This window comes from Oculina patagonica, chromosome 4 (assembly GCF_052425735.1).
Source record: "Oculina patagonica isolate OP01 chromosome 4, crgOcupat, whole genome shotgun sequence".
In the NCBI taxonomy this organism is placed as follows: domain Eukaryota; kingdom Metazoa; phylum Cnidaria; class Anthozoa; order Scleractinia; family Oculinidae; genus Oculina; species Oculina patagonica.
The window spans coordinates 16,278,750-16,302,748 of NC_135761.1; the positions used below are offsets into that span (position 1 = coordinate 16,278,750).

A 23,999-nucleotide genomic window follows, 5' to 3' on the forward strand; every position below is an offset into this window, starting at 1 on the left:
TGACGAGGGGAACATCCAGTCCATTGTTTTTCAGTTATCATCAGTCCCGCGCCCCCTTGTTACAACCACAGCCGTCCCAGCTTTTCAAGGAGTTAGCAATAGACTAGTTTCCAATTACACTCTATTGATCCCAAAGAAAAGAGTGAAGTCAAAATTATTTCAAAAATCAAATTATTCCCCTAAACCTCGATGTAACAGCAATTCTTTTGTAGGTGATGAGTAGAGGGTAATTGGAAACTCGCCAGGGTTATTGAACAAAATTTTTCACCTAAACAAACAAAAAATAATGCAGAGTAACAACAACTCACATAAAATAAAATCTGACATTTATTGGTCACATTACAAACAGCATTAAACAGGGTACAAGTGGCTTTAAACCCAAAATCTATGTTACACAGCTCATAATGACATTAGCTACAAGTACAGCATTCAAAGGTCTGCTCGTACACCAAATCCGGGACCTTTTGGTGGTTCTGTAAGTGTTGTCAAGCCTCCTGCAGGCTCACAGGAAAATCGGCCGCTCCTGGGAAAGAACGTACACCCAGAGTTAAAAAAAGGAAAAACAACAAACAGAATGAAGGCAACCACGGGTTTTCAACTAATGAAGGAACGAATGAACGATCAAATGAACAAACGAACAGACACGAAAGAACGCATGCCCAACAAAAAGAACAAACGAATGAAGGCACGAATGCATGGATACACAACCGCTCGCTTACTCACACGCCCAGGGGGGGTACTCCGGGATCAAAGTGACGGGGATGATCGAATGGAGGCAAAACTCAGGACCCAAAAAAATCCCTAAGTCTCCCGACATTACCCAAAAAAATCCCTGGACCAAAAAAAACGCCCAAAAAAATCCCTTGTCAAATTACCCCTAAATTGCCAAGGCCGCGCCAAGGCACTTTAGTTTGATTTTAATACCCAAAAAAATCCCCTATTTAAATCAAGTCACCCAAAAAAATACCTGCCAAATTCTCCTACCCAAAAAAAATCCCGGAATCGAAAATTTCGACCCCAAAAAAATCCTTCGCACATCCCCGTCACTTGGATCCCGGAGTACCCCCCCTGGGCTCACACGTACGCACAAAAAGCGAATTAAAGGGACACTGTCACAATCTTAACTTCAAAAATCACAAAGCACCTACGTATAATGGTCAAGTTTTGTTAAAAATTACTATGCCAGTGTACTGAAGCTATAAACTATTGATATTACTGTGATGCCAACAGGAACTTAAGATCTCAACTTGAAAAAGTCAGGCCGATTTTTCAAGGCCTGCAAAAAAAGCTGAAACAAATAATGGTTCCCTTCTACCTTCAACAACAATTTACTTGAAATCTTCATCTCGATGTACTAGGTGCATTTCAAGACCAATTTGCCAATTTTAGTACTTTTTACCAAAAAAGCAGAAAAAACCCTGTGACAGTGTCCATTTAATTTATGAATTAATATTCTTGGTTTGCATGTGACTTCCGAGACGATTCCATATATGGACCGTATCCGCCAGGTTGGTGTCCCTTCCCGGGTTTATTTACATATGTTTATATGCCATCTTGACGCAAAATACAACAGATTTTTTGCAAACAGATGTTTCTTCGAATCCAAATTTTACCTGGGCCCTGCTTTTGGCGTTCTTCCAGCTAAGAGGTCATCTATAATTTCTTCTGTGTCCTTGGCTGAGAGATCCTCCTGGAAAAATCAAGGTATACCGGTATTTCATGTTATATCTCCAAAGATTCGGGAAAGGATTTTCTTTATACTGTAAAATTCCGGTTATGAGTCCTGGGGCCCATTTCTCAAAAGCACCGAAAACTTTTTGGGCTGGTAAAGCCATTTTAAATTATCTGTATTTTAAAAACAGAGTCTAAGTGTATAGGCCTGGAAAGTTGGAAGAAGGAAACTTCTGTTCATATGAAAAATATCATGGAATAAACAGCTCTGCAGTCATAAGGTTTGAGATTTTGCTATGGCTTTTTTGGATGCGAAAACTTTTCAGGACCTTCTAGAAACGAGCCCCGGGCTTATACAAGGGGTTTTCGGTGGGCTTGTGAATGAAGGGGCTTATAAGTGGAATAGAATTTAAGACATTTCAACATTTAGCCCTATTCAGTACTGTCATCTAATAGAGGGGACTTATATCCAAACGAAGGTCCACACTAGCCTGCGAACAGGCTTTCCAGAGCCCTTGGTCGGTGGGGCATAACAAAAGGGGATATCCAGAGAGATGCAGGTAGGCCTTCCTTCTTGGCACTTTGTGCTGTCCGTCCAAGCGCTTCACAAAGCCTGTTCGCAGGCTAGGTCCACAATGCAAGTTATCTCTTAATTCACTACTTTGCAATTTTCAGTACCGGTACTTTATATAAAGCAAGATTGTCTCAGTAGCAACAAATGATTTTGAATATCTAATGCTACTTACATAGTAATTGTCATTAATTTGCATCATTGGAGCATTAATACAAGCTCCAAGGCACTCCACTGAACTCAGAGTAAACATGCCATCTTTAGTTGTTTCACCCATCTTGATTCCTATAATATCGAATACAGGACATTTATCACTTAACAAATAAGAAATAATTGCATAGTGAATCGACCCATAAGGAAACTCTGAAAAAATTAAGAGCACTGCAAAATAATTATTAGTAAGGTTGTGTGAGGTGCAAAGGACTAACATTATTGTCATGAATAATCATGTGAATAGTGGAACACAGTTACCAGCAAATGAACATGTTTAAGTGTCCCAATTAACTGAGCTTCTGTACTTAGTGGGCTCGTCACTCGGCACTGACATATGCTTTATCAATACTAAGTCAAAAACATACAATTTAAAAGCCAAATTCAAACTGGAAACATTACAGACAGTTCATTCAAACGGTCAATCAAACATCTCTCACTCAACTTAATGGCATGTTGACACAGTAATTTAAAATCATTTAACTGAGCAGGAGGTTTCTTCATGTATAGGAGAATCTTAACTGAGCGATAACGAGTACAGACTGAATGCAATGAGATCTGTACTCTAGACCCAGGTCAAGATTCTCCTAAGCTTGATTAACAGATGTTTTTTTTAGCCAACAAGTTTCACTCAAAGTTAAATTAATGTAGCTAGTTCAAACTTGCCACATTTTGCTTGCAACCAGAGTTTAAAAATTTAGAACGAAAGAAGGGTGAGCTCAATGAATGGCTGATATGTTTTCAATATTGAACATTTCTCTAGCCCCTTTCACTGACTAAAAAAATATTCTAAAAAGGTGTACCTAATTTCTTGCCAATAACATCCACCACCATGTCAGAATCTCTGAGTTGACAGGGTGTCGTTGTGCACACCTGAATGTGGTATTTTCCAACTGGCTCCCTGAAATGAATAATGATTGTATTACTAACAATGAATTTCAAACACACAAAGACAACTACTGTGCCACTGTGCCAGGTAGTCATCTCTACCAAGTGATCACCTTTATAACAACTGCTTTTTCAATGTTTGGAATAAAAATATAAAAATTCCATTTTTTTGTCCAGCTAAACAACACTGCTATCTCAAGCAAGGTTGTTACAAATGCAGATGGATACCAAATGGACAGAGAAGTGTCTGTATTATGGAGGTGTCCATATTGTTGAGGTACAGTTTACGTGAAATTTCTTCTCCAGTGAGCTAGCTAGGGATAAAATGATTGGGCCCTCCACCCTGTTATTTTGCTTTGACCCCTGTCGCTTTTCTTTGCCCCGTTACTTTTCCTTATTTTACGTTGTTTATCTCAGTGTTTTCTAACACTTTTCTTCTTGCTGGAGAGCTGTCCATGTGTCCATTATATTATATATTGCACAAAAAAGAGGAGTAGCAAGGAGAGATTGGACTTCTGCAGAAGAGAAGACCTTAAATTAAGATATATATCAGATCTGCATGGCCAGACAAATATCCCATTCACTTGCATCAAATGTTCAGTTGCATTGAAGAGTGGGCAAAGGCAATAACTAAAGACATTCAAACCTGTTAAACATGGTGTAAAATGTTGCCACTTCATACACTCTCATTTTTGGCATCTCCAACAAATCAGCAACATAGTTCATTGCTGATATCGGTAGCCAACCTAACAGATGAATAATACGGAATGCAAGGCATTATTAACAGCACAACATGTACATACATGTACAGTGCCGGCACCAAGATATGTGGAAACCTTGAGCCATGCCGCCCATACTGCTGGAGCTTATCCCAGTTTCTGTAGCATTGAGCGGCTAGGAATATTCTACTTCCCACTAAATGGGATGCGAGTCCATTGCAGGGAACCCTAGCATTATTTCATGGGTACCCATTTATACACATGGGTGGAGAGAGGCATTATGAGAGTAAAGTGTCTCGCCAAAGAACATAACATAGCGACCCCAACCAGGAGTAGTTATCCTGACCAACGCTATACATTAGATAGTACAAAAACTGGATCCTGCACTATAGATATAATAAAACTAAGAGTTTTTTTACCATGTTGTCTTTGTGCCAGATCCAATATCGGTATAACAGCAGCTGACTTGTATCCTATAGGGTAGTTATCCATGATTGTTTTGGCTCTCTAAAACGAAACAACACATGCCCCCTCTAGGTTTTGTCATAATAATATAAAATGCATGTTGCATAATTGTTTTCTATGCTTTGTCAGCTTTTTGTACTTTCATGCTACAGGGAAAGATCCCAGACAATACCATGTGTGATTGGTTAAGGTTACTGTAGACCTTCAGAGGCCAAATTTTGCGAAAAATTTGTTCTTTGCTCATTCTAAACCTAAAACACTGATTTATAGTTTGGTGAAAAAAGTAATGTAAAATTGTTAAATGATCGTGAGATATCGAGGAAAAACTTCTTTTTAGAAAAGTTAATAAATAGCAAAAGGTGTTATAATCCTTATTGCACATGGGGCGCTCCGTACTTTTTTCGCGGAAAACTTCATCCGGTGACTCGAGTTACGCAGATTTGAATGTTTTATTTAAATCGAAAGAGCTGTGCTGTTTAGCATGGGTTAGGCAACAAGGATCAGTGAATTTTCATGCAAAGGTCTGTAAAAAATGATATGAGTTCGTCGAAAAGAGAGAACACAACTTGGACGAAATTTCGTAAGAAAACCATGTTAAAGAAATCGAAAATGAAAGAGGGAGATTAGAAGAAAGCCAGAAGCAAATTGATGTCCAGTTGGAGCTCAAAAACAAATCGAACAATAACACTCAAGGGAAAGCTTTACCGAACAAATTCATCCCCGCTACAGCACTTTGTTTGGGATCGCCGGTCAGCCGATTTTGGCTGCTATTTTCGCCGCTGGTTTCCCATCCTTTCCCATTTGCTAGCGCTTCATTTTCCTTTTGTCTTCCCGTGTTGGAATCCATTCTGGTTGTCCTTACTTTCCACATAATCTAGCTACTAGTACTCCAAATATTCGGGCCAAATTTACGGTTCAGACCTATGTTCAAATCATTTGACCATGATTTGATTGCGAAATAATGTTTTTAGTGAATTTCAATGAACTATTTTGGTGAGGAGTCTCTGGGGACGCAAGCTTGTGTTTCAATTGGTCGGCAGCATGACCGCGTTGACAAACACTTTGATGAGGTGTGATAAGCTTGCAAATCTTTAGGAGCAAAAAACTCGGGCTTTATTTTTGCGAGGTTATTAACGCGCCAAAGTGTGTGAGGCGTTTTTAATATTTCAAATATTTTGCGTTTTACGCCTTCTTACGTGACGAAGATCAGCAAATATTCTAGTCGCCGAGTTTACAATAGATTTTCTCAGCAACCAATAGGAATTTAAAAAAAAGCCTCACACACTTTTGTAGTCCATTACCTGCTGATTGACACTGTCCAGTTTGTTTAGTCGTATGCGAGAACACGAAAGCAGGTAATTCAATTAAGCAAACATCGTCAGTGTTGCAGTTTAAGGCTTGCGCGAGCTTACCATTGAACTAAATCTTTAACTAAAATAATTGCTTCTTTAGATTCTACATTCTATTAGCTTTACAGTGATATATACATGTACTTTTCTAAGGTTTTGTAAAAAAGAAATGCGCGTATGAACGATTTTCCGGAAGACACGGGTCCCTGAAGGTCTACAGTAACCTTAAATGGCTGGGGATATTAAAATGCTTGTAAATTAGTAAGTCAGGCTGCATTTTATGTGGGTTTCACCAATAACCTTTGGCATGAATTTCAAAAGTTTGCGGCATACTGGTGTATGATCATAGTAATATCTTAACTGGCATTCATTTAGATTGGGTTAGAAAAACAAAGAACTATAGTATAGCATAGACTTGGTGTATTTTGGGCATTGGATGTACACAGAATGCCCCTTCACTGGTGCTCTTATGTCCAGTGATTGAAGTGACTGTGCATGCCTCAAGGAAAATGGTTACAGGGGCCTTCAATCAGAGTACAAAAAAAAGAGATCATGTACAAGTAGAACTTTCAAATTCCAATCCAGTTTCATAACCAGATCCAGAAAAGGAGGCTATTGGTCTGAGGTTGGTATGAAATGTAATAATCAAAAGCATAGGTTTAAAAAGTTGTACTCATACTGAATCTCATACCCGTACTCTGATCTGAAGTTACCCCTTAACCAATAATAAACATAAAATACCTTTAATTTACTCACCTCAAGATTTTTCTGATTAAGTTCAAATGGGGTATCAGCATTATTTTCTGGAGTATCCCTATGCTATAGAAAAATAAAAAAATGACATCACTAGTTATAAGAAGCCAATGAGAAACCTACTTTTATTGTCATCTAATATGGTGACATCATAAACAAAGAGTATTGGTTATCCTCTCAGTTACCCTCAGTTTGAATACAGTAGGGGTTAAAGTGCCTATGAAGTAAAAAATATTTTTGCTCCTTTTGGTAGCTTATTATGTCTACTTTCCGAAAAGCTAAAAAAAGGATAATGTCAAAGAGAGAGAAATCGGACTTTTTGCCGCCTAAAGTGCCCTCGGTAAGACAAAACAGTGGGTCCGAAGACTGGAAACGAATTTGGCTCGGATGACGTAGTAAGTGGTTCCACGGATCAGTTTACACTTAGATTTTGTTGATACACAGTGAAGTTCACTACTGCAGCTGAGATCGTTGCTACTTTTTCGTTGATAAATCAAAATCATGACCTGAAAGAACGATATGCAGGCAGAAAAGAATCGCACAACGAAATATCCTGACACTAAATAGACTGAAGTAGTTAGTTGGACCTGTCCAACCACAAGCCGATCGAGCGCTCTTTCATACAAGCGCTGGTCGACGAGGACAATGAGAAATTCCCTATAAAAATGAATAACTAGAATTGTTATTGTTTCCAAAAGGACATACATCGACGCGATTTGATTTTTGACACTGGTTTCGCAGCTTCGGAATTGACACGAGCGCTGTTTGCCAGGGTTGCTTGCTTGCCGATTGCTTGTGTAATTAAATTCACGTTACGGTACGTCTATCCCAGTGGTTATTCGTTAACGTTATTATATCACGATTTGGTGATTTTAATACAAGTAGATATCAGTTGCTCGCTTTCATATTTTGATGGTATTCTTGTGTGGGAAAGTATAAGGGACTGAGATATTTTTCCGAAGCATGAGAGCACTGAGAGACTATGAGTGACATAATTAAACTTGACAACACGGCCAAGATATTCTTCACACCAAAGATTAGCACTTTTAGACCTAAACGAAACTAAAAATTTCCTCTTCAAGGAATAAACAGAACTGCAGTTGTTTCTCTTGATGGTACGTTAGCCCTATGGTATATTTTCAACCGTCTTTATCCGGATACGATAAATCAGCCTGATTACAGTGCGTGTTTTATATCGGCCAATAATTCGCGTAGGCAGCCGTAAAATTTGTCCAAGATTTTGCGAGGTCTCAGTGTATTAATTAAAAGTGCATTCGCCATTATACGAATACTGCCGGTAATTTACATAGATCCAGCAGATCAAAGGAGACGTGAGTGACAACATTCGAAGCGCAGTACTTGAAAACAAACAAGCATTTCTAACTCACTAAAGTCGAATTTACATTCCATATTTTTGCTTCGTTCCCAGATGTTCTCGTTCGCGTCTGGCGATCGTTCGTTTGAAGTGTTTGGGAAAGGAATCGACTGCTACCTTACGGATGATAAAACGATCTACTAACCATACAAATTAAATTTTGAGGAACAAAGTCTCATAATAAAAGAATAACACGCATACTGTACCCAGCTGTGTAATTATATTGTTGACTCCTGGCGCGACTGCTAGATCTTTCTTTCGGCTAGTCGATCAGAGCAGAATGATACAGAGACCGCCATATCCTTTACAGAGATAATTCCTTTAATAAATTTCCTATTCATTTCATGACTTTCCCGTTTCATTTGTGGCAAGGAAGAGCTTGTGCTGAGAGCAGCGATCCTTGAGCTGCCGACGGAACAGGATTTGTTTCTTCTTACGTTTTCATCAGAGCGAAAAGCTTTACGATACACAGGGAAGTTTCGCTTCCATTTACTCCGCGAAGCTTCACCAAAGGAAATAAGTGTATTTGTTGCATTTTCGTTTGTGCAATTGCCTTTGTTTGACTCAGAAGCCGACAAATAGCTTTCGCCAGCCCTCTTTACTCTCTTTACGCCATAATTCTGGTGTCTTTAGAACCACTAAGTACGTCATTTCCGGTGAAACCCGAGCGTTTGACCGCGCGCGAAACGGACCCACTTCGAATTGCGAAATCCAAACTTCGAGGCTCAAAAAATACTAGAAAAAAGCGCTTTAGATCCCTTAAACATACATATTCGTGCTTACTAAGGCATAAACAAGCAAATTGAGCAAAATTATTTTTTACTTCATAGGCACCTTAAATTAGGAAATCAGGAAAAATTTTTTTACTGATTTCTTTGATTCTTTCAAGAATATTTGCTGAGGAGCAATGGATTATAAATCTTTGAATTTGTTAAAATTGCATAACAAACCAAAACATTCCGAACCAAAATCGACTAGCAAAGGTAGTTGAGTTAGTTACAGCAGTATGCTTGTGCAGGTCTTGGCTGCAAGCTAGATTTTTATTTTTATTTTTAGTGCACAAACTCACCACAAACAGCTTATCTGACATGAGTGGAACTGCAGCACGGTGAAAACATCTTGAGCTCACACTTGAGCCTGCTTGTTGACTTGCCTGCAATTTCGTATCATTTGTCATGACTTTGATCTTCATGTTTTTATTTAAGCGGATGAAACGAAATATAGATACTTATTTTACATTATAATTATATCCTTACCTTGCCAACAGCACGCAGAAACGAGAAGGATTTAGACAAAGTTCTCCAACTCGACAACATGGCGTCCAAACAGAAGAGTGGCTCTGGTCAGAGGTTATTAAGCAGAACGCCAGTGACTTCAAGTAATGCTACACAAAAAGTATTTTCAGAGAAAAAATGAAAAGGGGATTGGGAACGAATGAAAAACTTTTTGAGCGACAGGCCAGGAGGGACTATTGCAAGATTTTATAGTGTGAATCGTCAAAATCCCACACAAGTGAAAATGTTTTCACACACAAAAATAGTGCGTCTATTATTTGCATGGATTCGATTGCGTGGGAGGTCACTTGTCAGGTTGTAAAGTTTCCGTTGATTAGTAAGGCCAAGTAAAAAACAACAACAAATGTTTCTCTTCCGGATTTCCATAAAAAAGAAATCGGGCGGGCGCTTTTTTTTGTTATTTATTTTTCGTTATTTCGTCAACATCTCCAGAAGCGAACTTGCAAATAAATCCTGCAAGGTAATCGACCTGTCCAGTACGGACCTAGCGTGCCGAGGCTTTAAAATGTTGACCCGAGTTCATGTATTACATAATGTTATTTGTATTTTTAAATAAAAATTGAGGAGAACTAGGTAAAAAGTGAAAGTAACGCCTGTTGGTTTTTGTTCGTTCCAACTTTTCCAATAAAAAAAAATTAAAATAGAGAGGCGCCGCGGCCTTCCCCCCCCCCCCCCCCCAAACCTGTAAAAAATGAAGCGGGTGGGGACGACAAACATTTGTTTTTTTTTTTAATACTTGTCCTAACTCGAGCTTTGAAGGGAAGGGAAAACAGTTCGAGTTATCGATTTATCGGGGATTGAATGATTATTTAATTTGCCAAGGTAATAATTGATATTCTACTGATTTTTCGCACCTCACTATACAGTGCACTGCAAATCAAACTTGTCAGAAACTCTAACACGATCATACATTCTTAGTCACTTTGTTTTAGCAGAAGCATATAACCCCTGGGGTTATATGCTTCTGGTTTTAGATGTCCTCCAGAAAGATGTCATTTCGTTTGCTGCAAAGGGTCTATTCACATCATCAGTATCAGTTGAGTTTTGACTTAACTGATTTAAAACTTGGCGAGAAGAGATGCGAAGGATATGCAACATGACCCGATCCGTTAGCCTGCGAACAGGCTTTCTGAAGAGCGCTCGGCCGACGGGGCAAAAATTCGCGCCGTCCAAGCGCCCTTCGGAAATCTCCAGAAAGCCTGTTCGCAGGCTAGGCTACCGGTAGTCTCAGGGACAAGCGACGTACCAGCCAAAAAAGAAACCTTCCAAATCATTTGAGAGTTGTTTTCTTGTTTATCCTTTTCTCCTTTTCTTTGCTTTCGCACTTTCTCATAAAATCGCTTTGTGCCTTTTTATGAAAAGCGGTTGGGGCACTTGGGGGCTTTTCTTCCATCCTCCTTCTCTAGATTCGAAAAAAATATTTAACAAATCCACAAAACAAATGAAAAGTAAATTGGATTTTTATTTCATTTGATTACAGATTACGAGCCTACGTCCTTCTCAGACGTTTTACTTTTCATGAACCAAGCACGCAAGTTATTGGAAGCAATATTCTGCTTTTAGCGAAATGCGTACAATTCGGCACATGATAAGATCCACGCCTAAAAAAGACATTAGGAGCTGAATGGGGCTAAAAGGTTGCGACGTTATTGAAAGTTCAATGCAAATTTCAGTTCAAATATTTGTCCGTGCGCAAGCGCTATTCTTGCAGACCGCTGAGCTATATTCTCTGCAGACTCACGCAAAACACACTACAATAGCTTCTTCAAAAGCCAAACCCAGAATCCTTTGCCGGCAGGTCGGGTGCAATACTCTGAAGAAGCTTGGAGGAAGACACTTTTCCAAATAAGGTCACCAACAGTGCCACTCCGTAACCTGTTGCTCTTTCACCCTACAACAGCAATAAGGCATCGTTTAAGCAATTCATCAAGTACAAATGTCTTCTAAGCTGGAAAGTAGAGAATTAACTCTATGGTCATTAAAGTGATCTCATCTAACCCTCTGAGCGTTAGCCCTAGAAACGAAATCGGGGACTAGACGAGGCAAAGTAAAATTCTTTGACCTCGGTGGAATTCATTGCTCTATTGACTGAGCTACGAGGCCAGACGGAAGTACGTCGTGGGCAAGTAAGGTGATAATTCGTGGCAAGATAGACATTAAGAAAACAAGTACAAATACAATCTTGTGTCACGCAACACTGATGACAGAAGCTGCAAAATAGAGAACTACGTCCTAAGGTAACTGAACTTAGGGTGCTGCTAAGGACCGTTAAGTAGCCCTGTAATTATTTTCATGATTTAGGCACGCAGTTGTAATCGACACTAATTCAAACTGTTCCTAGCATGCAGTGATTTCGAGGTCACAATTATATTATCACGAGTACTGGCTAAGTTCACATTCCCGTGGATTATTTCTTTTTCTAAATAGAAATTTGTTTATAGTCATTTATAGAAAGAAGGCGATTACTAGACTCTGAAAAAGAGAAAAAAAAATGATAGGTCCCGGTACTCGTTTACGAGAAAACGACGATTTACCTCTCTTGCGAGCCAAGCCGTATAGAAAATGCCGCCATTTTCTTAATGTGCGCGCGCTAATCACGCGTAAAATTATGCGCAGTACGGGATGAAGTGGTTGGGATGGATGGGATGCGGGGTAGGCCACCGTGCCTTCCATCGAATGAAGTAACGGACTTCCAGTTGTTTTATTTCTACTGAGTTTTTTAGATGGCATCAAGGAAACGTTTTCTTACCATGTGAACTGGAGCGGCCATATCAAAATGTAACCAGCTTCCGGGAAAATCAAATCCTATATGGGAACCTAAAATGCAATACAAAGGTATAAAGAATGTGTAAAAAGGCTTATCCTGTAACATGAAATAAGAGGTTAGTCACAGTGTAATGTTAGTGTTCAGTCACCATACTGTACGTACCAATAAAAAGACCAGCACAGGATACTTGGGCATTATCGCGATTCTGCAATGAAAACAAAATGTGAAATAACATGCAATGGTGTACTGCATGCCGCTCAACATTTTTTTAGAGCAAATTTCACTGGAATACCATGCTTTATATCATGCCATAGAAAATACAGCCAACAGAATACAGGAAAGCCGTTGTATATTCGACGGTATTCAACCCAACCTTCCCTTCGTGCGCTGCGATCTTATTCTCGATGAAATTTAGTAAGCGTATTTTCTATGGCATGGTATAAAATAGTTACACAACACTTTCTCGTGCTATACTATGGAATATCCCACTTGTCACTTGTATTTTCTTCGTACACACACTCGCCTAAAGGCTCGTGTGCATACCGAGAAAATACAAGTGACTCGTGGGATGTTGCATAGTATACCACTAGGAAGCGTTGCATAACTAGGTATATATTCTACGATAGCACGACGTGTTTCGTCACAACGCGCTTTAATGACCCCCATTCCCACCAAAAACACTTAAAATTTACTTCATTCATTACATTCACCGTGGAGTAAAGATCTAAACCTATATGCTGCAAACCTGCACTGAATTCTTCATATCTGCTAATGCACTTGAAAATTCAGAGAAATGAAGTTCTGGGCAGTACGGCACGGGAAACTGTTGAAGTAAGAATGAAACGAAAAAAAAAAATTAGGATGGTCCACTGCAAAACAAGTTTATAAAACTTTAGATATTTTTCATCAATAATTATGTTTAAGATTAATTTAAGCCATCTTATTAAAGGTTAAAATGTTGATATATTGTATATGAACCCCTATATATGAGGGCTTTTTTCCCCCAGCCTTTTAGGGTGTTGATAAAAAAAGATGACAATAAATGTCACGAAAGTGTGAAATGGTGGAAATTTACTCACCACCAGGTCTCCACTTGATCTCCCTGCCACAGCACAAGCTGGTTCCCATACTTCTTTGTTTGTTAAAAGTGACGCATGGTATCTTCCTGTTGCGACACCCTGGGCACCAGTCAAGGTAGCCATGTCTACAATGATGTCACACTGAAGGTCTTTCTTTGCATATGCGACCTTGAAATAAAATTAATCAGGACAAACGAATATGATGAGAAAAGAACTATAACTCCTGTTAGGGCCTTCAATATATTTCAAAGTAACTGAAAATTAACTATACGTAGATTGTGTTTGAACAGGAGTCAGAAAATTCCAGCCAAATCTCCACTGAAAGTTTATTAAGGTAGCAATTGTTACAACGGTTTTCTATCGAGTGTTAGAGCGATTTTCGATGGACTCTTGTAAAACTAAAGAAACGACTCTGGTCAATCATAAATGGCACGGACAATCCAGTGAATCAATCAAAGCTCGAGCCAAATACACATGGCCGAAGTGAATCGCAGGAAAGCGTGTGTAAGTGAGCCAAAATTGGCTTTGGGTTTACTTCTGATGGGATGACAAAGTTAAGTGTCAGTAGTTTGCTAGACCAATTACTAAGTGTAGGATTGCAAAACCAAAAAAAAAAGGCGCTGTGGTTGGCTTAAAAATCTTGCACCACCCTCTTAACCAATAGATTCCCGTGCTTGGCAGGTCACCCACTTTTGTGTCGAGTTCTTATTAGCCCAGTGTTGTTTCTATGTTTGTTCTGTTCACTTCAGTTTGGCTTCCAGTGTTTGAATAATAATCTAAACAGCAGGAGTGTCATCATTCCGATACCAGCTTCTTGCTTTCTAGTGATACTCTTGTCCACAGAAAGGACAGAAAGATGCGAAATAATTAAAATAATGAAAGCTGGTCTTACCCCATCTCCAAGAACTAAACGCCCTTCAGCGTCAGTGTTGTTAACTTCAACAGTTCTACAAGATGAAAATCATTTCTGTAAGTAAGTTATAAATTTTAAATGATCCTTTGCCTTGAGTGATAGTGTTAATTAAAAAAAAAGATGTGCAAATCTATTTTCAGCGTTCATACTCTGACTTTTGAGCATTTGAAATTCCATGAATTTCCATGACCTTTTCCATGAAATTTTTAAAATCGTGATTTCGGTTACGTTTTTACCCTTTTCTTCACAAAAAATCCTGACTAATTTGTTTTGTACAATCAATACCATAAATTGCCATGACTTTCCATGACCTAAACTTAAATTCCACGACTTCCCAGGCCTCCTGGAAAATAAAATTATAAAATTCCACGACTTTCCAGGTTGTCTATGACCTGCTTGAACCCCCGGCTCAAGTCTTTCCAAAACTTACAAACTACAGATCAATTGAAATAAGTCCACATATATTTAATTAATTGTTGTGTTTGATCTAAGCTAGCCAGACCTGATCATTACTTTTTTCTCAAGACTTACTTTCCTGAGTATAATGTTAATATGTCATCAGGTCTCGTAGCATGAGGTCCAACAGCATTCTCTGCCATGCAGAACACAGCATGAAGATTCTCACTAAAGCCCTATGCAGGAAGAAGGAAGGTAAGGTTAAGTCTGCATACAACCTTGTGGCCCATCAGGCCGGAGATTATCCCAGTTTCCATACGATGATGCGACTAGGAGTATTTCTACTCCCCCTGGATGGGATGCTAGTCCATCACAGGGTTACCCCCTGGAGTAAATTGGCCAGTACCCATTTATACACCTGAGTGGAGAGAGGCCCTGTGAGAGTAAAGTGTCTTGCTAAGAACACAACAAAATGACCCACTCATGGCTTGAACCTGGACTGCTTGATCCAGAGTCCAGCCCGTTAATCATTAGGCCACTGTTCCTCCCATACGAGCAGAATAGAAATGCATAAAATTCCGCAACAGAGCATGGATATGTTCAGCTCAGATATAAAATATCACAACATTTGAAAACTGGATCTCTGACCTGTTTTACAGCTGCTTTAAAAGCTCCCAGAATGCCAGCTGCTCCTCCACAATCCCTTTTCATGCCAAGCATTGAGGTCTGTAAATGAAATGGAAAAAAGTTTTTTTTACTAAAAAATCCTTTTCTGGCATAATTGGGAATTTGGATGTTGGTACAGACAGCCTCAAGGATAACAAAAACAATAATGAAAGAAAGACTTGTTAGTCACATATGACAGTCAAGATCTTTTTTCATGTGCCACGGCTTAGTAAAGTTAGTTGAGGGTCAGGGGATTCTCAACTAGCTATGAGTTTGAACTTTGATTCTTAGATTAATTTCCCTACTTACTCAGTTCTCCCCTTTCATGGCTGGTCAAGAAATTAAATGCTTTTTTACCACATTATTATGCACTTTCATAAACTATCCACGGCAGTGATGAGCTCTTGTTGTCCGTTGACTGGCCGTTATTTCCAGCCCTGTTATCTACTCTTTTTTTCTAGCTCTGCCATTTTTTTATTCACAAATCACAATTGGGGTCACTCACTGAATAGATACCTTGCCCTTAAAAAACAGTCTTCCATATAACATTATACTAATTATAGCGATTTCCCTAATGCATTGACTGTGAAAAATGGCTACATCAAGTTTTTTTGATTGGGTTGTCAATCAACTACTGCTCGATCAAGTTGAGCCACCATCTTGAATATTGTTGAAGAAGCTTTCCAGGGAATAGCAGTGTCTGCCTCTTAACATGTTACTCAAGCCTGCCTTCTTCAAGGGCACATTTGACACAATTATGGGACTTCTAATGTGTTCACAGTCTATCAAATGAAGTTACAGACTTCCAAGACATGTACATACCTTGGCCTTAATACACAGTCCTCCAGTGTCATACACGATTCCTTTTCCAACCCAAGCTATGGTCCTTGTGGCTGACATTGGTGTATGACTCAACACTACTAAGGCTGGAGGATTCACAGCAGCTTTCCCAACTCCGTAGAGTCCTGAACAGAAATAAAAAAAACTCATTAATAATTCATAAGGAAAATACAAAAGAAATTAATGTTTCATGATTGAGTGTCTTTATATCTGATAAAGACACAGCTTAACTTTACGTCCAATTTTCTAGGCCAAAATAACCCCAAATCTAAATATTAGTGCAAGAATGAGTTGATCTACATCAGAAGATTTTTAAGCTGTTTAATAAATTCGTAGTTCGTGTTTTATCAAGTCTAAAACACTCGGCTGCGCCTCGTGTTTTAAACTAGATAAAACACTGCTGCTCATTTATTAAACATTACATAAAAACTAAAAGAGTGAACAAGAGGGACCAAACAAACAAGCAACATTTTGTTCATAACAAGAATTCTTTTTATTTGGTTCAGTAGTAGTTCCATGAAAGTACATCGACCTATTAATTGTTTGCTCAGAAGTCACCCATGGATCTACCAGTACCAAGCAATCAATAAATGTAACTCCCAGCCATTTAACTTGCTGTAGTCTTACATAATTTATTAATCATAGTGTTACAGACTCAAACCTGGCTGGACCCTAGTGTTGTGTTCCTAAAGAGCGCAATGTTTTTTCTCACTGTGCATCTGTCTACACAGGAAAACTGGGTACCAGATGAATGTTATTGCAACCTGGGTGACAACTGATACAGTAGGCTTGTACTCAATACAGGGCAAGCAGCAATAGTGATAATAGAACTTGCATTAGCAGTCAAAGCTGCTTCTAAAGATGGTCTGTGCAATAACACATGGATTCCGCTGGTGGTTAAATTATGCTCATTGAATATTACTCTGGATCAGTATTAAATTATTTATCATCATCATCATCATCATCATCATCATCATCACCATTAAGGGTTCAGTTGAGTCTTGCTGTGATCTAAGTTTAAAGTGTCCTTGGGAAAGATAATGCATTTTCTCAGAGTACCTTGACCTCTCCTCCAAAGTATTTACTGGCAAAATAGGCACTGTGTATAGCAAGCTACTACAAATTATAATAACTTGACTTTGGGGGTACGGAAGGGCAGTGTAGGGTAGGGTAGGGTAGAGTAACTTGTCACTAACAAGCAAGTCTTCCTAAGTTCAGTTGTATTGGGATTAATACTGGCAGACATACTTTCTGCCCATCAGAGGTCAAAATCACCATCCTCTTTTCTTTTTGTAATGTTAATGATAAGTAAATATAAAAATCTGAGAACAAATAGCTTTTAGTTTATACTAAAACTACTACTGTTGTAAACATACCACCAAAACCATTTTGATTAAGTTGCTCTCCTTTTATTATTACTGGAACAATGCCAAGCTCATCACCAACTTTAGTTATTTCCTGAACAAAAAAAAATTGTGGTTAGCAAAATCTTTCCTCTAAGTTTGAATTTTCATAAATTATGTCAACTTGGAAGAGTTGTCAAATTTTATCTTAAATTTTGGCAAAAGCCAACAATGCAACCCTCCAAGTTAAGACCATTTTAGTCGCCATGGCTACTAAAATTTTGGAGCTGGCGACTAAATTGGAACCGAAGTTGCCAGCCTGGCGACTAAAATTGAGAAGAAAGATTGAAAGCGTGAGCTTAATTTAGCGACTAAAATTTTTTCACTGGCGACCAAACCTGAGCAGTCAGCGGCCAAATGGCCACTAAGTAAAAAAACTTGGAGGGTTGCAATGAGATAAAGTATAGTTTCTTTGACCTACATAACTCTGAGCGGAGTTTCAAAATGTCTTGAAGGGGGCGCCAGCAACTGGCAGAGCTCAAGCTTGTTTGCTGTGAGCTGATTGCTATGACCAGAGTACCGAATCGGTGACATACAATCAAGTAGCTGGTGGAAATCTAGCAGTTACCAGCTTGTTTTGAAAGCCCTGCTCTGACTTGCATATTATTATTTTTTGGTAATAACTATTGTATTTACCTCGACAAATGCACTTGTGTGCATATCTTGGCACGGCATATCCACTAATCGGGCACTGAGACGGATGCTTTCTGCAACTACACTCATACATTCTGCATCTTCACTTGTGATTGGCGAATCATTGTTTCCCACGAGAACAAACTCAACAGTTACAGTTTTTGACATCATTTTAGCTTTAGAGGACTTTCTTGAAAAAGTTGGAAAAGCTCTGGCAATAGCACATGCTGAGGCAAAAGCCTCATTTCTTTCACAGACAACCTTGAAAAAGAAAGCAACATAACAGTTACGCTGTAGTACTAATTTGAGAATTGACATTATTTATTAATCTGTATATTGACTGAAAAATTTAGTGGAAAAAATCAATCTGGTAAAGGTAAGTCTTTGGGGGGGCCCCCCCCCCCCCCCCCCCAAATCTTTTATTAGTAGATTGTTTTTTTTTACTTAAGTTCCAGTGGCCTCTATTCACTGACTTTCATATATCAACAAACATCCATTTTACTGTGGTGAATGCCTGGACAGCCAGGTCACCGAAAAACCAATTGATACATCAGGCCCCAGTTGTCCAAAGGGTGGATACCCTATTCACTGGATAAATGACTATTTGGTGGATAGCGAAGTAGGTTTTGCATGACAGTTATCCACTGGATAGCGAGTTCGGGTGGATAGCATTTCCCCTCTTTAAATCGGCCCAGATAAAATGGACTTTTTTTTTTTTTTTTTTTTTTTCCCCCTATAAACACTTTCTTGGTGGGCGGCCCGCGGTGTTTAATTCCCCCCCCCCAACCTCTTTTTTCCCCCCCCCCCCCCCCCCCCCCCCCCCCCCCCCCCCCAAAAGCACAAGAAATAATTATAACAGTGAACATCTACTTACCACAATGCAAGCATCACCACCAGGGAGATTACTACAAACAAGCTTGTTTAGGAAATGAGGATGAGCAGGGGAGTTATGTCGACTTGCTGCAACAGGCAGTGCACCGATAACCACTTGATTTAACCAAACTGGACAAGCGTCTGATCCAGCCATGGTGTGGAGCACAAGATTAAATGTCTACGAGAAATCAATTAAAGAAAATTATTTTTTTTTTGTCTAGACGGGACTTATTCGAGGGTATTAGATTTTTTTATTTTAAAAAAGTGACATTTCAGACAGTTACAAGATGGCAGACTGTTGTTGCCTTGTGTACCCATGGACTGTAATGATTCGATTTAGCGCCCTCCTTCCAATAAGCACCCCCTTCTGAATAAGCGCCCCCCTTCGAATTGTGTTTTTGGTAATAAGCACCCCTATTCCAATAAGCACCCCCATTCTAATAAGCGCCCCTTTTCTTATAAGCACCCCTATTCTAATAAGCACCCATATTGTGGATAAGAGACCCTACTAAAGTCATTGACGTTGAATAGATAAACTCATGAACATTCACTGTTCTGTACATGACTTGTATATTATTTTTTACTGCTAAAATGAACAATTCTTTTAAAAGTAACTGAACTTTCAACGATTTGTTAATGTTAAAGTTTCTGTTATTGTTAGTTATTTTAATATTGCTGTGGGAATAGGTGTGGCCTAGTGGTGTATTACTTTGTAGAAAGGGAGGTGGGAGGGTCGAAAATTTGTCCGGACTTCTCGGCTTGCGTATCTCTTTAGAAATGCCCCAAATCTAAGCAAATGGGTGCTTAGACGCGTGCTGGTGATTAAGCATTTTATAGCGCCATTTTCTATAAACAAACAAGGTTAACTCTTTCGCTGCTGACTTTTCTGTTGACCTTACTCCCCCGCAGTGCTGCATTTTTTTCACAGTGCATTGAATCACACAGTCACGCATCATATTCAACAATACCTTTCGTTCTATTCAAGCAATTTAATTTAGATTTTCAGGAATTGTGCCTAACATAAGGTTCTACATCGCGTAAAAAGCAACCTTTTCAAAAATTCATTGCATTTTGGTCCTTTCATCAATTTCGTTCGCCATCTGATAGCTTCACTTCCCAAGCTATGAAGGTTGAAACCATTGCGCTTTTGCAATAGCCGCGTCTCAAATACTCAATCTGTTCATTGAAATCGCTTGATTCGTTAACCACAACTGTTATATTCTTGGCGAAAGTCGGTTAGAATCTTCTTCGAAGCACTCCTCGATTGAAAATTTCTCATTCGACGCCATGTTTAAATGTCCTTTGGCCGTAAACAGCAACATTGTAACATGAATTTGTCCGGATAATACTCCTCCATTATATGCAAACGGCAAAAGATCGTGCTTGTCATGCTTTCCAGTTCTCCTAGAGGGTATCTGAAGTAATTATTGATCATAGCGTCCCTATTGAAGAAAGTTTCGAAAGGAAATCTGGGATTGTTTATCATGTCAAGAAAACTCGACAACCGCACTCAGAGTCACGAAATGAAATGTCGAGTTATCTCGACAACCGCAGCGAAAGAGTTAATGCAATCCATGCACTTCTGAATTCTACATTATCATTATGAATGAGAATAGAAGAAGTATTCTATTTTGATTTTTTTGCCATGTACCTAATAGTCCTTGGATGAGTGAGAATGTGCGTTTTCCTAGACAGAACATTGTCATACTGTCTAACAATATCTGTCATTTTGCCTCACAACATAATCAATCAACCGTGATTATGAACGCAACAACTGAGACCATTTAATGCTCAACTTGAATCCAGTGTATCTCACGTTACAGCCAATGTTGCGACGCAATGTTCCAATATTGATTGACAGTTTGCTCCTCGCAACTTGCAACTTTCAATTTAAATTTGCCTGAGCAAGTTGCCAAGTTCCGGTTTTTATTTTTCCCATATGAAACATAATAATTCCACCTCTGTCTCAAAGGATAATGGAATAATATTGTCCTATGGTCAACTGCTTATTAACAGACTGCGATAAATTAGCGACAGGCTTAGTTGAAATTGTCAAACTTGGAATTGCACTTAACAATTTAAATTTGATTAAAGATTGAAGCGCAGCCAGGATGAGACATAAATATTATAAAAACAATTAAAAAAGTTCACTGGCTAAAAATATTAAAAATAATGAGCTTTCGGCTGTCGCTCTACTGGCCTAAAACGTTTAAAACGAAGACCCACTGGTCTAAAACGAAGACCCACCGGTCTAAAACGAAGACCCACGGTCTAAAACGAAGACCCACTGGTCTAAAACGAAGACACTGGTCTAAAACGATAGACCCACCGGTCTAAAACGAAGACCCACTAAAACGACAACAGAGGATGAGTGGCTTTTAATAACATCGCCGAAGCATAGCTTTTAGGCCAGTGGTCTTCGTTTAAGACCGGTGGGTCTGTTTTAGACCGGTGCTTGTTTAGACCGGTCTTTTTAGACATGCCTTTGGCCAGATTACACCCAGTTGGATCCGGTTGGAAAAACCGCCTAAACAAGAGAAAAAGAAACAAAAAAGCGGAATATATTATTGCGGCCATAATAGCGAATAAACAAACAGAATGGCGGACGATTTCCTTAAACACTTTCTTAAACAGCCGGTGCCAATATTCCGTATATTTCTCTCAGAACACGCTAATGTTTTCTGAGCCTCGAGTGTTATTGACACGTCTGTTGTTTCACCTTCACTTCATGTCACTTCCGTCACACAACTCTGGGTAAATACTGGTTTCGCTTCTTTTGGCGTCTGGAAAAAGCTTTTGAGCGAGGGTCTTTTTGAAGTTTCACCCGGCCTCTTCTACAAAACGAGACCCCATCGGTTCGCGTCTGGCGCGAGGAGAGCGCAAAGCAACACGGGGATATCTTGAACTAGGTTGTGTGACATGCTGACACGAATTCATAGCCCACGGATCGCACTGAACTGTCAAATTTCCCGCGCGTTCGGATTCATTTTAATTTATGCAAAGAGGAGCGCTATGCGGCGAGGACGCCACCATCCTCTGTTCGTTGTGGCCTAGACCGTGGCCGGCCAAGGGACCAGTGGGCCGTTTAGACCAGTGGGCCGGACCAGTGGGCCGAGACCAGTGGGTGTAGACCAGTGGGCGGCAGTGTCCGAGTGCCGAGACGTGGGCCGGACCGCTCGAGACCAGTGGGTCTTCGAGACCAGTGGGCCGGACCGGTGGGCTCCGACCAGTGCTAGGCAGGTCTTCGTTGGGTCTTCGTTTTCGACACATCCCTCTTAATTAGCACATTTTTACTTTGCCTTTGTTTTTCATTATTTTCTTTTTATAAACAAATGAAGGAAAAGTAAATGCCTACTGACCAAAAAACTGTATTTAATTCTAATGGATCATTTTGCAACTTTGAAAAAAAAAACCATAAGGGTTTCTTGGTTCCTAAATGAGAATAAAAGATAAACTTTTTTTGAGACTGTGTTTTGGAAAAGGGAAAGCCGCAGGGATGGCAGAGCCGGGGGGCTGCCCCCCCCCCCCCCCCCACTTTTTCCGAAAAAAAAAAAAGACTTGCTAAGAGAAGAGTCTCTTAAGCCCCCCACTTCAAGTCACTTGTCAGCCCCCCCCCCTCCCCTCGCCCCCCAAGTTGGAAAAATGTTCCACTGTCCCTGAAAGGGACAAAAATGAAACTCCTTCCCTGTTTGAATCAATGTCTCCATGAAGTATTATGTTAAGGGTAAAAACAAGCGAAATAGTCAGGTGAAATAAAATAATTATTGCACTATTTGAAATTGATATGAAGCAATCAAGGTTTTCAAAACCAGATCTTGTTTCAAAAGATCTGATTTTTTTTTACGTTATACGGCATACTATAGAAAGGAAAATATTTCTGACATATACCTGTCGATTTACAATATAAATGACGACAGATCCCGTACGTTCAAATCTGAGGTAAAATGTACGTAAGCTTAAATAAAAGTTAAGCTTTAACTTTTTTAAAATGAAAACAAAAAATAAGCTTAATTAATAAATAACAATAAGCTTAAATTTCAATAAAAATTGTTTTCATACCGCAGCATCGATTCTTGGCGACAGTTTCTCTGCAAAATGATCATATGTCACAGCCTGAAGATGCCGTGGTTGCCCAATGATCAAACATCCTTGGACTTGAGGATCAAATGTAGTTTTTGCTGCGGAAAAAACGAGAGTGGTTTCCGCCATTTTGATGGAAGAAAATGCCCGCTGAGATGATAGTCACGGGAACGCAGGCCCAAACCCAGGTCAGCTCGGTCATTTCGATCACTTTTGTTCCATTCCATCTTCTCATTAGCACCTCTCCTCGTTGACTTCGGTTCGTATAAACTGCTCAAAAAAATAGAGGGAACAGTATAGCTTCGCTGAAAATAAATCATTCATATTATAAAAAATTTGGTGAGCGGAAATCAGTTCTTTGATTGATCGAGGACCGGGCTTTGCCATCCCGCGATCCCGCAGATTCACGAATGCCGAATGCCGCACGAAGACTCACGAAGGAAACACGAAGGAATACGAAGGATCACGTGACTGGTCAGCGGTAGAGGAAAAAAGGGCGCGAAATGCGCAAATGCGAAACCCGTTCAACCTCAACCATGTTCAAAATGTTCAACAGCTCTAGTGACAGCTCGTGGCTCTTCCAAATATTTTGTACAACGAGTCAGCTGTTACATGTTTCTTGAGGTTCACGGCGGTAATTGTGCAGAGCAGGAAGGTAGGCTGTTTGAACAATGTTAGTATTTACGGCATTTGATAGCCATTTCGGCGTTTCCATCTAGTTTTGAGCTACGTACTTTTTGCACGGTTGGCATGGCTTGAGTTGAGTTGTTTGGAAACATGCTGAAAGGTACGCTTCTTCCTCGCTCGAAGGTTAACTCTTCCACACAGTAAAAGCGTCAATAATTAGTGTTCTTTTTAAAAACGTGTTGCCGGCAGTGTAGAAGAAAATAATTGGAAAGATTTCCGCACAGGAGACAGGACCCTACATTAATTATGTATGCAAATATTTCATACTATCACTATACAAACAGCAATCATGAAAAGAACGAATCAGTCAGAATATTGTATGCATAATTAATGTAGGGTCCTGTGCGGAAATCTTGCCAATATATT

The 23,999-nt window shown here is 39.5% G+C and overlaps 2 protein-coding genes across 2 annotated transcripts; both read right to left on the bottom strand.

Moving 5' to 3' along the window:
- Positions 1-309: 309 nt before the first annotated feature.
- On the bottom strand, positions 310-9,358 carry LOC144649798 (NADH dehydrogenase [ubiquinone] flavoprotein 2, mitochondrial-like). Its single transcript, XM_078509389.1, has 9 exons — positions 9,258-9,358; positions 9,071-9,154; positions 6,630-6,692; positions 4,479-4,566; positions 3,987-4,086; positions 3,256-3,353; positions 2,418-2,527; positions 1,614-1,690; positions 310-523 (listed from the first exon to the last, which is right to left on the bottom strand). Exons 1-9 carry the CDS (start codon positions 9,315-9,317, stop codon positions 430-432), a joined length of 774 nt encoding a protein of 257 aa, XP_078365515.1. The 5' UTR covers positions 9,318-9,358; the 3' UTR covers positions 310-429.
- A 1,380-nt stretch (positions 9,359-10,738) lies between these two features.
- Positions 10,739-23,111, bottom strand: LOC144649701 (putative aminopeptidase NPEPL1). The gene is made up of 13 exons (XM_078509265.1): positions 22,926-23,111; positions 18,868-19,044; positions 17,997-18,254; positions 17,334-17,415; positions 15,940-16,082; positions 15,100-15,177; positions 14,587-14,687; positions 14,035-14,089; positions 13,143-13,310; positions 12,809-12,886; positions 12,226-12,268; positions 12,046-12,113; positions 10,739-11,187 (listed from the first exon to the last, which is right to left on the bottom strand). The coding sequence occupies exons 1-13, from the start codon at positions 23,073-23,075 to the stop codon at positions 11,062-11,064; spliced, it is 1,527 nt and encodes a 508-aa protein (XP_078365391.1). The 5' UTR covers positions 23,076-23,111; the 3' UTR covers positions 10,739-11,061.
- Positions 23,112-23,999: the final 888 nt, after the last annotated feature.